A 13,692-nucleotide genomic window follows, 5' to 3' on the forward strand; every position below is an offset into this window, starting at 1 on the left:
GTAAATAAAATTTTTGGGTAAAATATTAAATAAATTATTGTGAGAGTTATTATTTATTAACTTACATACTTAATTTGAGAGGTTTTATTCGAAATAATTTTTTTTTACATCGTAAAGGTACAGAAGATTTTTTTTTGTCAACAGTTTGTTTTATTAAAACAACACCCCAAAGGGCAAGGATACAAACATTATCACTACATATTAATCTCAACTTGAAGCCCATATTTTACAGATAATTACAATCATATGAGTGACACGTGGTCTCTCTATGTGGCTTCCACACCTTAGTCGAGGAAGGAAAGAGCGGTGCCGGAACCAACTCGCTGGAATGCCGATCATCTCCATCTCCGACATACTTGAGGTTGATTGCATGTTCTTCAACCTTCAATCACCACCGATCTCGAGATCTTCTTCTCCAATTATTAGGATTGAGCACCGTGAAAAACTTTGAGAGCCAAACTTCGAATCTTGTCGGAACACTGACCCTTATGGTAGCTCCGAATTTTCTGGATTCTGACTTGAACTCGAAAGCATGATCCAAAACTCAAGACTTGATCTTCGTGGAGACTTCACACAAACACGAGCCAAAGCTTTATACCACCTTCGAGTCGAGGACTAAGCTTATCTAACAAAGAGGAAAACAAAACCATCTCGACCAAACAGAATAAGGTTATACGCAGAAGGAGAAGAACTAGGACATAACTATATTTATACTCAAATCATATCAGAAGAGGATAAGACTGATAATTGATTCCGATTTGATTGAATTTTACACTTCAAAAAACTCGCCAACATGAAAGTATAAAATCGATCAAAGATCAACCGTAGTTATTTTACATCAAAAGATAAGAAAACATGATGGTAACCGGCGGCAACCACCGATCACCAGAAATGGTTTTCTGATTTCGAAACTTCTAGAAAGAATATGGAGCGTCTAGAAAGAGAGAGGGTTGGAATATCTTCTTTTGGTACATGAGATTATTTATTATTTGAAATAAATTTAGTTGGGAGTTTTCAGCTTTAAAATTAAAATAATTAGTTGGAACATTGAAGTCATAAACATCACATAACTGATGTGGGAGTAATGAGGAAAAAAAAGAATAAAACAAAAAAGAGAAAGAAATATAAAAATATGAAAAGAAAAATAAAATAAAAATAATTAAAAATAGTTAAGAAAAAAGAAAATCTTTCAACCTTAAAATGGCTGATCGTGTCGAGACGGCAGCAGCACACTTGTCGTCCTTCCCAGAAGCTTCTCCGGTGTTTTCGCAGTCGCAAATCTAAACCGTTAACTAGGTAGGTATAATATATTTAACCTGTATTATCCGTTTCTTATATATATCTGTGGATCTGTCTTTGTCGGATTATCCACTTCGCCATGTCTTCTCTTCACTTAATATCTGTTCCGTTGTTGTTGTGTGTTTTTAAATTAGATGAAAGTAGTAAAGAACTAAACTTTGGTAGTTAGACCAGTGTCTTATTGATCCGATTCTTATTGCTAACAGGTTTTTGTTGGTTTTCGACTCGACCGATTATTTAACAGAAAGTGATTTGCTTTTTCTTCTAGAATCTGTATAATTGTGTTGTGACAAGTAATTTGTTCAAGTTAATCTGTATAGTTGTGCTGATAAGAGAAAGCACTGTATCTGGTATGAATTCATTTCTCTTCAAAAAGTCTCTCTTTTTTTTAATGACAAAACATTATCTGAAGATCTTCCATCATTGATTGACTTTGCTTTGCTCTTACATCTGTACACACACACATTTATGTAGTTTTGTTGCTTTTGGTTCTCTTTACTTACTCTTTATATATTGATACACACATTTCTCGATTTGTGCGTGTCATCTCACTTCTTGGAACTTCTTTCTTTCATCGATTCTTAGCATTGTGTATTCCACTCTAATTTCTTTTACCTCTGAAAAGGAAGATAGAAGAATCATTGAAGAAGAACTAGTGAACACAAGGAATATGGGAACTCACATCAATTTCAACAGCTTAGGAGGTGGTGGAAGTTACCAGATGAAGCCAACAGATAGTCCCAATCCCCTGGCGAGACAGTCCTCTGTTTACTCCCTAACCTTTGATGAGCTTCAGAGCACATTCGGTGGACCGGGGAAAGATTTAGGGTCTATGAACATGGATGAGCTCCTGAAAAGCATATGGACTGCTGAAGAAGCTCAGGCCATGACTTCTTCAGCTGCTACAGCGGTTGCGCAACATGGTGGTGGGAATCTCCAGAGGCAAGGCTCGTTGACATTGCCTAGAACGATTAGTCAGAAGACTGTTGATGAGGTCTGGAAATTTCTGATCACCAAGGATGGTGAAATGGGAGGTAGCAGCAATGGTGAGTCTAATGCACAACAGACTTTAGGGGAGATGAAGATTGAGGACTTTCTGTTTCGCGCTGGAGTTGTAAGAGAAGATAACAACGAGTTTTATGGTAACAACGGTTCTGCTGAAGGGCTAGGCTTTGGATTTGGTCAGCTAAATCAAAACAACATATCATTCAATGGCACTAATGATTCCATGATCTTGAATCAGCCACCTGGTTCATGCCTCAAAGTGGGTGGTACAACTCAGCACCAGCGGATGCCTCAAACCATTTTTCCTAAACAAACAAACGTAGAATTTGCTGCGTCTGTGTGTATGGTCAACAAGGGCTTCACTGGGGCTGTGAACAATGATAATGGATTAGCTAGTTTCAGAGGAGAAGGGGTTAAAATTGCAGCGACATCACCAGGGACAAGCAGCGCGGAGAATAACTCTCTGTCACCAGTTCCTTATGTGCTTAACCGAGGAAGAAGAAGCAATACGGGTGTAGAGAAGGTTATCGAGAGGAGGCAAAGGAGGAAGATCAAGAACAGGGAATCAGCTGCTAGATCTAGAGCTCGGAAGCAAGTGAGTATTAATTTAACCAAACTGTGGTATATCCAACTCTTTTTGCTTGGTTTGATTATTATGTTGGTCTTGAATCTTTTGCACTCATTATCCATTAATTGCAGGCTTATACCTTGGAACTGGAAGCCGAAATTGAAAAGCTCAAGAAAGTGAATCAAGAATTGCAGAGAAAACAGGTATGTTTCTTTTTTTTAATAGAAAATAGCTGCTTGGTTATGACATTGAGCTTCCCCTATGTTGCAGGCTGAAATGATGGAGATGCAGAAGAATGAGGTAACTGTCATTGACTTTATTAGTTTTTTTTTATCAGTTCATCTACAAACCATGGACTCTGCAGCATCATAAAAGACCTTATTTTAAACCCATAAATGGTCTAATAGTTACTGACACCCAACCATTTTTGTTTCTGATTGTACATCTAGTTAACGATGATCACAAAAATGATCTTAGTTCTGCTGTTCACGACTAGTGCTTTTGAATTGGCAGGTGAATGAACCGAGGGGCAGCAAGAGGCAGTGCCTGAGAAGGACACTAACCGGTCCTTGGTAAAATCAGAATGTAACAACATGTACCGAGCATACCAGACACCGGTTTGCATGGGAATAATGTAATAGGAGATAGTGGTGCTACCTGTACAGGAGATTAAGAGAAATTTTATTAAGTGAGAATCTCAGGTTATACAGTAGAAGTATCATATTATGTTTTGTGCCCTGGCCTTCATTAGTCTAGCTATATACTCTGTTTTGTGCTTTCTAGTTTTATGGAGTTTTCTACAAGCGTTTTTTATATCTTCACCACCTATTAGAAATTTGCTTTTCTCCTGAGATTTACAGTTAAATCTTGATTCTATTAGAAAACATATTATTATCTTCCAAAATTGCAATTAGAAAACAGTTTGATGACACGAAGTGCCAAAATTCTAGAAGTGAATCGAAAAGAGAGACCATTTGGTGGAGAGCCAGTCTCAACCAGGAAACTCCGGCTACAATGTGACCTTGAGGAAGAAGCCAAGTCACCTCTCGGTGACCAGCCTTTATCCTCCTCAACAGCCGTTGCAAGCTCAAGATGCAATGGATCACAGCTTTCACTTAACAGCCTCAGGACTTGCTTGATTGATGGCCTAGCCACGCCTTCTTTTTCTGTGCACCACCTCTGAGCTGTTCTCCATCTATGCAGTCTTTGATTCTTGAATCCACCAGATGTATGCGTCTTGATTCTGATGCTAGTAAAGGCTGAGACAACTCTGAGTAGATATCAAGAAAATCAGACAAAGAAACAAACCATAGTAAGAACTTAGAAGACTGTGTCATGTGTATAGATAGAGCAACGCTAAGCTCAGCCACATTAAAGACGTAGCTAGCAAGTTCGAGGGCAGCTGAATTATCAACCTGACTAGCTAATGCAGCGTAGCTTGCATCTCCACTAGACTACGTATGTAGGCAATACCAGAATTCAAGCAACTCTTGCATTGATCTCCCTGTGTAAGAGAGAGTTTCTAGAAACATCTCCAAACCACATTAGCTCCATGGTTCTAGAGATGGAAGTGATGCAGGTATGAGTCAAGTCTGTGCGACTCCAAGATCTGTTAAAAGCTCACTAAGTTGCTTAAAACACCCATAGAAGCAATGATTAAACATAATGATTGCATTTGTTTGTTGTTTAGTGGTTTTTCTACTCTTTCAAGTGGCTATCTCTTCACATAGTTTCGTTTTCACAGATTTCATATCATCATATACACCAATAGTTTTGCTAATTAGAAAGCATAGTTTTATAATCAAAGAAAACAACTTTTCCATGAAACAATAATCCAATAACTATGGTGTGAGGAATATCCTCTATTTCAAATAAAATGTCATCCTACCACTTCCTTTTGTCTCAAAAGAATATCATCTTAAATTTATAATACAATCTATCTAATTAAATTAAAATATTAATTGAAAAGTGAATTGATCTTTATCATATAAATAATTCTGTTTATCTTAAATACAATTAGCTAAATAAATATAATTATTAAGACCATAAAAAAATGTTTCAATCGTTTTAAAACTTATGTAAAAATATCAAAATGAAATTTTTTATAAAACGGATGGAGTATATAGTATTATACTTTTGGATTAAACACTAAATTATGAACGTACGAGCATCAAATATTTTATGAAATCCAAACATATGAGCCATATAATTTATGAGAATGTATAAACTATTAATAATTCTGAAAAGTTATTTTAGTTATATATCATTATTATTAACAAACAAAAAAAAGTTTAAGTTTTTTTTTAAAAAAAAATTTATATAAAAAATAAAAATTTTAATTTTTTTATAAATTAAAAGATATCATTATTAATTTAGAATTCTCTTGAAAACATAAAAAAGCAAAAACATTATTTAAAAAAAGTTGGAGACACTAAAAACACATTTTATGATATCAACTACATTTCTTTCACAAAGGTTTGCAAATATCTGTGTATCTATAACATTCTTTTGAGTGCAATCATAAGTGGTAGAACTTTTTTTTTTCTGAGGAAAAATTATACCACTTCTAAATTTTACTATATTGTATATTTCAAAATCTTGTCTCAGAATATGATAACCATCAAATTACAGATACCGATATCCAGTATAACCTCGTTAAATTAATATTCTATAAATTAATATACACTAAAAATCTCTATAAAATAATATAATTTTATAGTCTCAAATTAAGTTTTTGTTCAATTAGTATATCGATAAATTATTATCTCTATAAATTAATTAAAAAATTATAGTTTTTGTATAGTTTCAACATTATTAATTTATAGAGGTTTCATTGTATATATATCGGTATCTATAATTTGATGGTTATCATATTCAATAACAAGATTTTGAAATATACAATATATTCAATATCTATATATATATATATTTATATCTATATATATTTTTAGATTAAATATTTGTTCCATATAATTATATACTAAAATTAAAAATATTTATTAACTATTTAACGGATTATATTACTCACACTAAGTCATATTCAACAAAACATGTGTGGTAGAAAATGTTATCCTCCATATTTGTTTAGCGCGTGTTTTCTACGCGGTCCAAAATATATATTTGATTCCAATTATGAAAAATTTGTTCTTAGTTACTCAAATAGGGAGACTGATTTTACTATATATCACACTAAACCCTTGGTTGGTAACCATAAATCACATTTCATCTTCTCAGTATCTACCATCTTCACTGCTTAAGCATGCCTCCTCCTCCTGTTGCTGTTTACAGATCGGATGATTTCTTAGCCCGTGTTGCTTTTTACCAGAGATTTCATGTAGCTGCTGCTTTGACTGAAGCACTTGAAAACCGAACTCCCAGTGAACAACGAACTGTAAAATTGATTTTATTTTTATATGATGGTTATCTTTCAAATACAAGTTTACTTATCTTTTCCTCATACTTTAATTGTTCTTTCGTAGTTGATTGGTGAGACGCTCTACCCTTTGGTGGAACTACTCCAGCCATTGTTTGCACCAAAAATCACAGGAATGCTACTTGAACTACCCCGACCCCAAATCTTTCGGTGCATAGAATCACCAGAAGTCCTCAAAGCGAAGGTTAATGAGGCAATTGATGTTTTAGTGGACTGGTATCCCCAACAGATGAAGCTAAACGGGCAAGAAGCTAAGGAGTTTCGAGCAGCCAAGCTCTTATCTAAGCTTTGATGTGATTTTGCTTGGTTTAATTATGTTTGATGTTGCATTTTGATTCTGAATAAAAAACTTAAGATTCTATAATTATTGGTAATGTACTCAATGTTCTAATGAAAATCTGTTAAAAACATCTATTTTGTTTTGATGTCTAAAAATAATAATATGGGATTGATTATCTACGCCAAACCAACCATAAACACAAAACAAGACCAACCATATAAACAAATGCAAAGGCTAAAATAAGTAACCAACCATATTAAATTCTATTTGTGAAAATATATATTCAATTCTAGTTGTGAAAAATTTGTTCTTGATTACTTAAATAGGCAAACAGTTTTTTTTATATAGCAGACTAACCATTGTTCGGTAATCCTACTCACATTTTGTTTTCTCAATTTTCTACCGTCTTCATTGTTTAAATCATGTCTCCTCCTATTTCTATATACAGTATTCATGATCCGTTGTCCCGTGCTGCTTTTACCCGAAGATTTTCCGTAGCTGTTTTGAATGAAGCACTTGAAAACCGAACTCCCAGTGAACAACGAATTGTAAACTGAATTTTTTAATATGGTGACTATTTTGGAAATACTTACTTTAATTTCCCTTTTTGTAGTTAATTGGTGAGACTCTGTACCCTTTGGTGGAATTAGTTGAGCCAAATTTTACAGCAAAAATCACAGGAATGCTTCTTGAGCTAGACCGAACCCAAATCTTTAAGTTGATAGAATCACCAGAAGCCTTCAAAGAGAAGGTTTACGAAGCAATTTATGTTTTAATTAGGAAAGTGGTTTCCCCAACAAATGAAGCTAGACGAACAAGAAGCTAAGGAGTTCCGAGAAGCCATGCTCTTGTCTAATTATTGATTTCATTTTGTGGTTTTATTTATGTTTTGTGTTGCATTTTGCATTTTGATTCCTCATTTTATTCCAAATAAAAACTGAAGATTCTATCATCATTGTTAAAGTACTCAATGTTCTAATGAAATTTTGTCAAAAGGAAAACTTCGTTTTGGTTTGTCCGAAAATAATAATATGGGATCATCTATGCCAAACAAACCATAAACACAAACACAAGAGATTATCTATAAGAAAACATATGCTAAACCAACCATAAAACCAAAAATAAAGATTACCTATAAAATACTCGCCACAAAGATATCAATTGTGTATGAAATATACATTTGCTATAAGGTCTGATCCCCTATATATTAAAGGAGAAGCATTTTTAAGGCTTTCCTTAATTATCTCTTAGTTGTTTTTTTAAGGATGCATGAGAAGGCTCTATTCTCTTTTTTGCTTACGAGTCGCGCTCACATCGTTTCTCACAAAATCATTTAATGTGAAACCATTAAATGTTTCCTTTTTTGATGATTTTTTTTGCAAACTCTTTTTTCATGTCCTTGGGCAGTCGACGTTCCATGTCCTTGATACAAGGCGCAACGATGGGTATCAGAAGCAGAGAAGAAGACGATATGAGGGTGATCGACGTTCTTTACTAAGATTATAAAGAAAGAGATTTTGTAAAGCAAGCGCATCGACGATCTTCTATTTCAGAAAGAGAAAACATCAAAGAATCCCCATCGAAAAGAAAAAAAAGAGAAGAAATGGAAGGCTTGATTCCATTTTTGTACAAAGCCATGGTCATGTATAAAAGAGAAGGAAGCTTTTCGTCAGTTTTGCTCAGCGATCATCATTCTCATCAACTTCCGGTTACTACAGGAGACTTCCTGTAGTACTCCTCCGGTATATTTCGAACATCAGTCCTCAGGCAATTTGGGACCGACCGTCTTGGATTTCTTAAAACGACGCCTTCTTCACCATCTCGCTTGCCCACTAGGAACATCACGAAACGTACGTAAGGAGTGTTCTTGAAAATACTATTTACATAAAGAGATACAAATCTTTCTTGACGTGTCCTCTTATCCTAAGGTATATTTCTTATGAGAAACTACCCAAGGACTTAATAGAGTGATTTTATATTATGATCTTGATTTTTAATTTGATATTATTAGGGACGTTCAAATACGTTCTACCCAGATTTTCCAATTGTTCTAAAGACTCAGAGGTAATATATTTATTGACTATTAGAAATTTTGTTTTAAGTTATAGACCTTTTATTATCTACATAATAATTCATGTGTTTCAGGGTTTTGTTCTGATAGCTGGTAGTTCTGTGCATGGCTCTAAGTCTAATCTGAAGACAGCTGCTAAACGTGAAGGATCCCATATCGAAAGTTTAGAGGCAGCTATCTACAGGGGCACTGTTAACGAACATCGACATTCGGATTCGATTAAGAAAGTGAAGACTGAAAATAGTGGCTGAAGAATTATTAGAAACCTGTCTACAATGAAGATAGGCTTTTTTCTTTTATTGTTATAAGTATTTTAATTGTTTTAATCTTCATATTATGCTTGGTTTTTGGGTTCTGTTTAACAATTTTGGAAGTCTGAAGTGTTTTATTTTTTAACATTTTTACGTACTCTAAGCATATGTTGGTCGTTTTTAATATAAACCCTCTTATCATATTTTGTCTCATCGGATCGATTTTATACTAATTTACAGATTGTCTATAAACTTTTATATGACATAATTGGTTGAAGTTATCTAATATATTTGGGCAATATAAAATACCTTAAAAGGAATCAATATTTATGTAAAGTTTATTTTCCATGGATATAGTCTATAGCTTTGTAAATATGAATATATCCCTTATTATAAAATACAAGTTTACAAATTGTTATAGCACATACTATATACAAGTACAATAAACAGAAGAGAGCAAATATATTTTGTCCTTTTTAAAATCGAATATAATATTATTGTGCGTGCATTTAAACTATTAATAATCTTATCCCCTATTATAAACTAAAATATTCTTAACTTGGGGAAGTGTCTAAAATTATTGTATCAATTATATAAGATTTACGCAATATGTCAAGAGAATATTTAGCAATGGTAGAGGATATATATACCCGTCTTCTTCAAAATATTTGGTGATCAATTCTAAAGAACTACATAATTGTTCGCAAATTATCCCAAGCTTATTTAAAAACACTCAAACCATGCAGCCGTCAAAGTATGTTTGGGAAATAAAAAAAAGTATGGTTTGAATCCTTCTTTCCGTTATCTTTTTATATTTTTAGTCATATCATATTTTCTATTCTGTGAAGGCACGGTACACATGGAAGAATGAGCCATCTTCTACACATAATACTGTGACTTTTCTGTACGAAGATGTAAGTGATCTTCCTTTTTTCTACGCTTATTATACTCTTCATTATAGATCTAAATCTGATGTATCTCATAAAATATGTATCATGACTCCAAAAAAATTGCGAATTCCAGCAAGACTAAAGTGGCCGAACAATGTGAATATAACAGTGACATATATAGTATTTACAGTCATTGAGCAGCCTTTGGAAAAAATTATCCACGAGAAAGTAAAATCCAAGTTTATTGTCTAGATGGAGAATAATAAGTTAAGTCATGATAGTGTAAGGCTCAAATTTTTGGGTTGTGGCGCCAAGAAAACTTATTCGTGGGATTCAAAAGCTAGAGAGTGGAAATCATAATTCAAGATATGACGATTGTTTTCTTATTATCATGCAAGAAAAATAAACTGACAATTACATATAAATCTCACTGATAAGGACAATATACTAAAATGACTTCTTATAGATCGCAGTGTAGAAATCTTAGGATATTTAATTTGTGTACTCAAACTATGGTGGTCAATTGAGAGGGGTAATGGTAAGATTTTTATAATGAATATTTTTTTTTGAATTATACAGAGGTATCATGGCCTCACAGAAGTGATCCAGACTAGTCACGTGTTGCCACGTGTCGGTCCTCTGTCCTTGGCGATGCTGAAATGTTAATTCCCCAGTGGCCGGGATTCGAACCCAGGTGGCGGTACTCACAGCTGTAAGCCCTTTACCACTAGAGCTAGAAGCCCCGGTTTATAATGAATATTAGTTATCTCTATTAGTAACTATGGCAAAAAAAAAATTTATGTTTAGGATCAGAATTGAATTTTTTATAGATCGCTTCAGAAATTTAATACCTTTTGAAGACTTTTCGGATATTTTATTTGATCCTCAGATTCCTCAAATATAGAATTATTTTTTAATCAATGTGAGTATAAAATTATTTTAAATTTGATATAGTTACTATATGTTAACATATATGATTTTTTTTTTACTTTCAGGATTCAATTCCGTGCATTTTGATTAAACTTCAAAAAAAAATTAGACTATAATTTCTTATCGTATCAATTAATTATGTTATTTTGGTTTTTATATTAAAACAAATTATGTGTGTTTAAAGGGTGGAATCACATTCAATTTCTTTTCTCTTAAATTTTTTTATATAATAAAAATAACTATATTTTATTTATTTAATGCAGTTATGGTATTACTTTTCAAATGTTATTGTTCCAATAAAAAACCAGAAATTCATGTATTTTCACTTTCTCTTCAAATATATACTTATGTCTTACAAAATCATAGTATATAACTTCAAACAATGATACAAATGCCTCATCCCGCGCAAGGCGCGGGTTACTACCTAGTATTTAGATAATTTAACATACATATGCATATTACATTTACGGTTCATAAAGCCGATACTCGATAGTGTCTTTTCAAGTATCAACTTTGTCTTTACAATGTTTATTTGTACAAAACGAAATTTTATACCACTATATGGTTATAAAAGATAGTTAAATTATATGAATGTATGTGTGTGCGCAGGAGAACATTCAGTATGGGACGTGTGAGAAATGCGAAGAGGCCAAAACAGGATTCGAAACTCATGATGATTGCGAAACTTACAGCCTAAGCGACCCAAGGTTATGGTCAGGTCATCCATCTACCAAACCGACCCAACTTGGGGTTTCTGTGTATGTCGTAACATGTGTCTCACTTTTTGTCTCCTACAGTTAATATATCCTCTTCTGGTTGGTTCGCAAAGAACTAGCCCCAGTTTAACTGGTACGATGTTGTGGAAGCATCGTTTTTTAGTGGTTAAAGATTAAAGGTTTCTACACTCATATTTAGGGTTCGAATCCCATGCTATTGTGAGAACCGAAATTCGCACTGTCAATTTTCGTTGATTTAGGAAAGACAGGAAACCCTAAATTTCCCAGAGCTCCCGAATATCTGCTAAACCACACTCCAAGCAATCAGAACACGAAAAACAGACTAAGTATGAAATTGATAAAACGAAAATAGAGCAAAGAAGATCTTACTCCGAATTTGTGTATAAGCGTTTACAACAGGTAAGGCCTCAGCCGTAAGAGCTGTCGGAGAGACCTAGTTCTAACCACCTAAGACCTGAAAACCTAGTTGAGTCGCAGCTCGATAATAAAAATGGAAAATTGCCTAAATTTGTCTAACTGCTAAGTTTTGCTCTGAGTATAAAAATAGCCTCCTCCAGCGACTTCGACCTCGACATCCTTATATACTCCTCTAGAGGCAGTTTGATCTTTCCCTCTCTGTCCTCGGTCGAGTTTATCACTTCGCGGAAATATTCTATTTTTCTTTGATCTTTGTATTTATCTTCGGAAACTTCACATTTATCCTCCGAACTTGATATTTATCTTCTCCTGCATAACAAAAGATAAATCGTCATAACGATTGGGCTTGATTTCGTATAAAATCGTAAGTGGGCTCTTAGCCGCGTTCTGGGCCCTTTCGGGTCATTTTCCGGCTTACGCGTTTTTACAATTTTATAAAAAGAGCGTTTTCGAAACGACGTCGATTCTGAAGAACATTCAAATTCCTCGCATGGCGTAGGCAATTCAAGATGTTCGGTTTGCCGTTTTATACGATCAATCCGAATATTATTCGAGAGAACGAGTTCTTGCGGTTTTTAAATCGTAAAGTTCCAACGGTGACTCCGATCAAGATGAAGCAAGAGCATGTTCGATCTGATGCTGAAGGGGAGCTACAAGGACGGGACGAAGGCATGCTGATTGATCCAACTCACCGAACGGGCGAGTTGGACTGATCCAACTCGCCGAACGGCCGAGTTGGTCGGTGCATCCGGTCCAACTCGCCCCTTCAGCGAGATGGATTCAACGTCCGGGATCCGTTGTCCGAGGCCTTGAGTAACCTTTCTCGAAGACTTATCGTGTGAATCCTTTTCGGAATTATTACAAACTTGATTTTAGGTTTTCACACTTCTCTATTCTTTTGAATTTTATCTTTCTTTGATAAAAAAAAAAAAAAATCTTTCTTTTACAAAGAAGACATTTCAAGGGAAGTTTCTGACTTTGATTTCGTCGTAACCGATTTTGACCCCAAAACAACTATGTAAGTTCTTGAGGATTGCACATTAAATGAGGTTCAGGTTTCAATTTCCGGGGAAATCGATTTATTAAACAATTATGCAGACTCCGGAAGAAAGGCTTACAAGGGATGGTGCAAGTAAATCCTGGAAGGCGTGGATCTTCGTAAGACGGCTCAGGTGATGCACTTAAGCGTAAATCTTTATAAGGCATATAGTATTGTCGGTTGTCGAATAGTCTATGTAATATTTCTCATAATTGTAATACCATAATAAATCAGCATAAAAAACGTGTACAATGCAAAACCAATATTTAACAAATCAGACCAGTAACTGAATCAAAAAGGTTTATATTAGATTAATATGGTTTGACATGGTTCAGCCGAGTTCAACCAAATTCATATAAGTTCAAACAAAAAATAAAAATAGAATTAAATTTAAATGCTTTATTAGTTATTTTCAATAAATTTTACAAAAATAATTGAGTTTAGTTATTAAATTTTCAATAAAAATAACTACGAAATTTTTTAAAACTACAAACCAAATATAAAATTAATATTTTGACTTTAATATTTATCATTGTAAGTTATGACTGAAAGAAATAAAAACTTTATTTTATATGCTAACAAACCCATTTTTATCCACCCAACTCAGATAGATACATTCTCGATTCACAGTTTAACCGGGTCCGACCGCTAGTTCCATTCGAATTTAAAAACACTGGAAAAACCGATTTTACTTGTAATGACCCTGCACACACAGAGTTCATTTATTCAATGAGAATCACACTTAGAAAATAGAAAGTTATGCAAATATTTG

The 13,692-nt window shown here is 33.9% G+C and overlaps 1 protein-coding gene and 1 pseudogene across 5 annotated transcripts; both read left to right on the top strand.

The window, feature by feature from the left end:
* Positions 1–1,075: 1,075 nt before the first annotated feature.
* On the top strand, positions 1,076–3,687 carry LOC106424466 (ABSCISIC ACID-INSENSITIVE 5-like protein 7). 5 transcript variants are annotated; one of them, XM_022716456.2, is made up of 5 exons: positions 1,076–1,296; positions 1,929–2,899; positions 3,004–3,075; positions 3,143–3,172; positions 3,386–3,687. In XM_022716456.2, exons 2-5 carry the CDS (start codon positions 1,970–1,972, stop codon positions 3,446–3,448), a joined length of 1,095 nt encoding a protein of 364 aa, XP_022572177.1. In that variant the 5' UTR covers positions 1,076–1,296; positions 1,929–1,969; the 3' UTR covers positions 3,449–3,687. The 5 variants fall into 5 exon arrangements, with proteins under 5 accessions (XP_022572177.1, XP_022572178.1, XP_048632467.1 ...); XM_022716457.2 differs by having other exon boundaries at positions 1,085–1,296; positions 1,925–2,899; XM_048776510.1 differs by having other exon boundaries at positions 1,135–1,300; positions 1,925–2,899.
* Positions 3,688–7,367: 3,680 nt separating this feature from the next.
* On the top strand, positions 7,368–9,120 carry LOC125607019 (annotated as a pseudogene).
* Positions 9,121–13,692: the final 4,572 nt, after the last annotated feature.

This window comes from Brassica napus, chromosome A3 (genome assembly GCF_020379485.1).
Source record: "Brassica napus cultivar Da-Ae chromosome A3, Da-Ae, whole genome shotgun sequence".
Classification (NCBI taxonomy): domain Eukaryota; kingdom Viridiplantae; phylum Streptophyta; class Magnoliopsida; order Brassicales; family Brassicaceae; genus Brassica; species Brassica napus.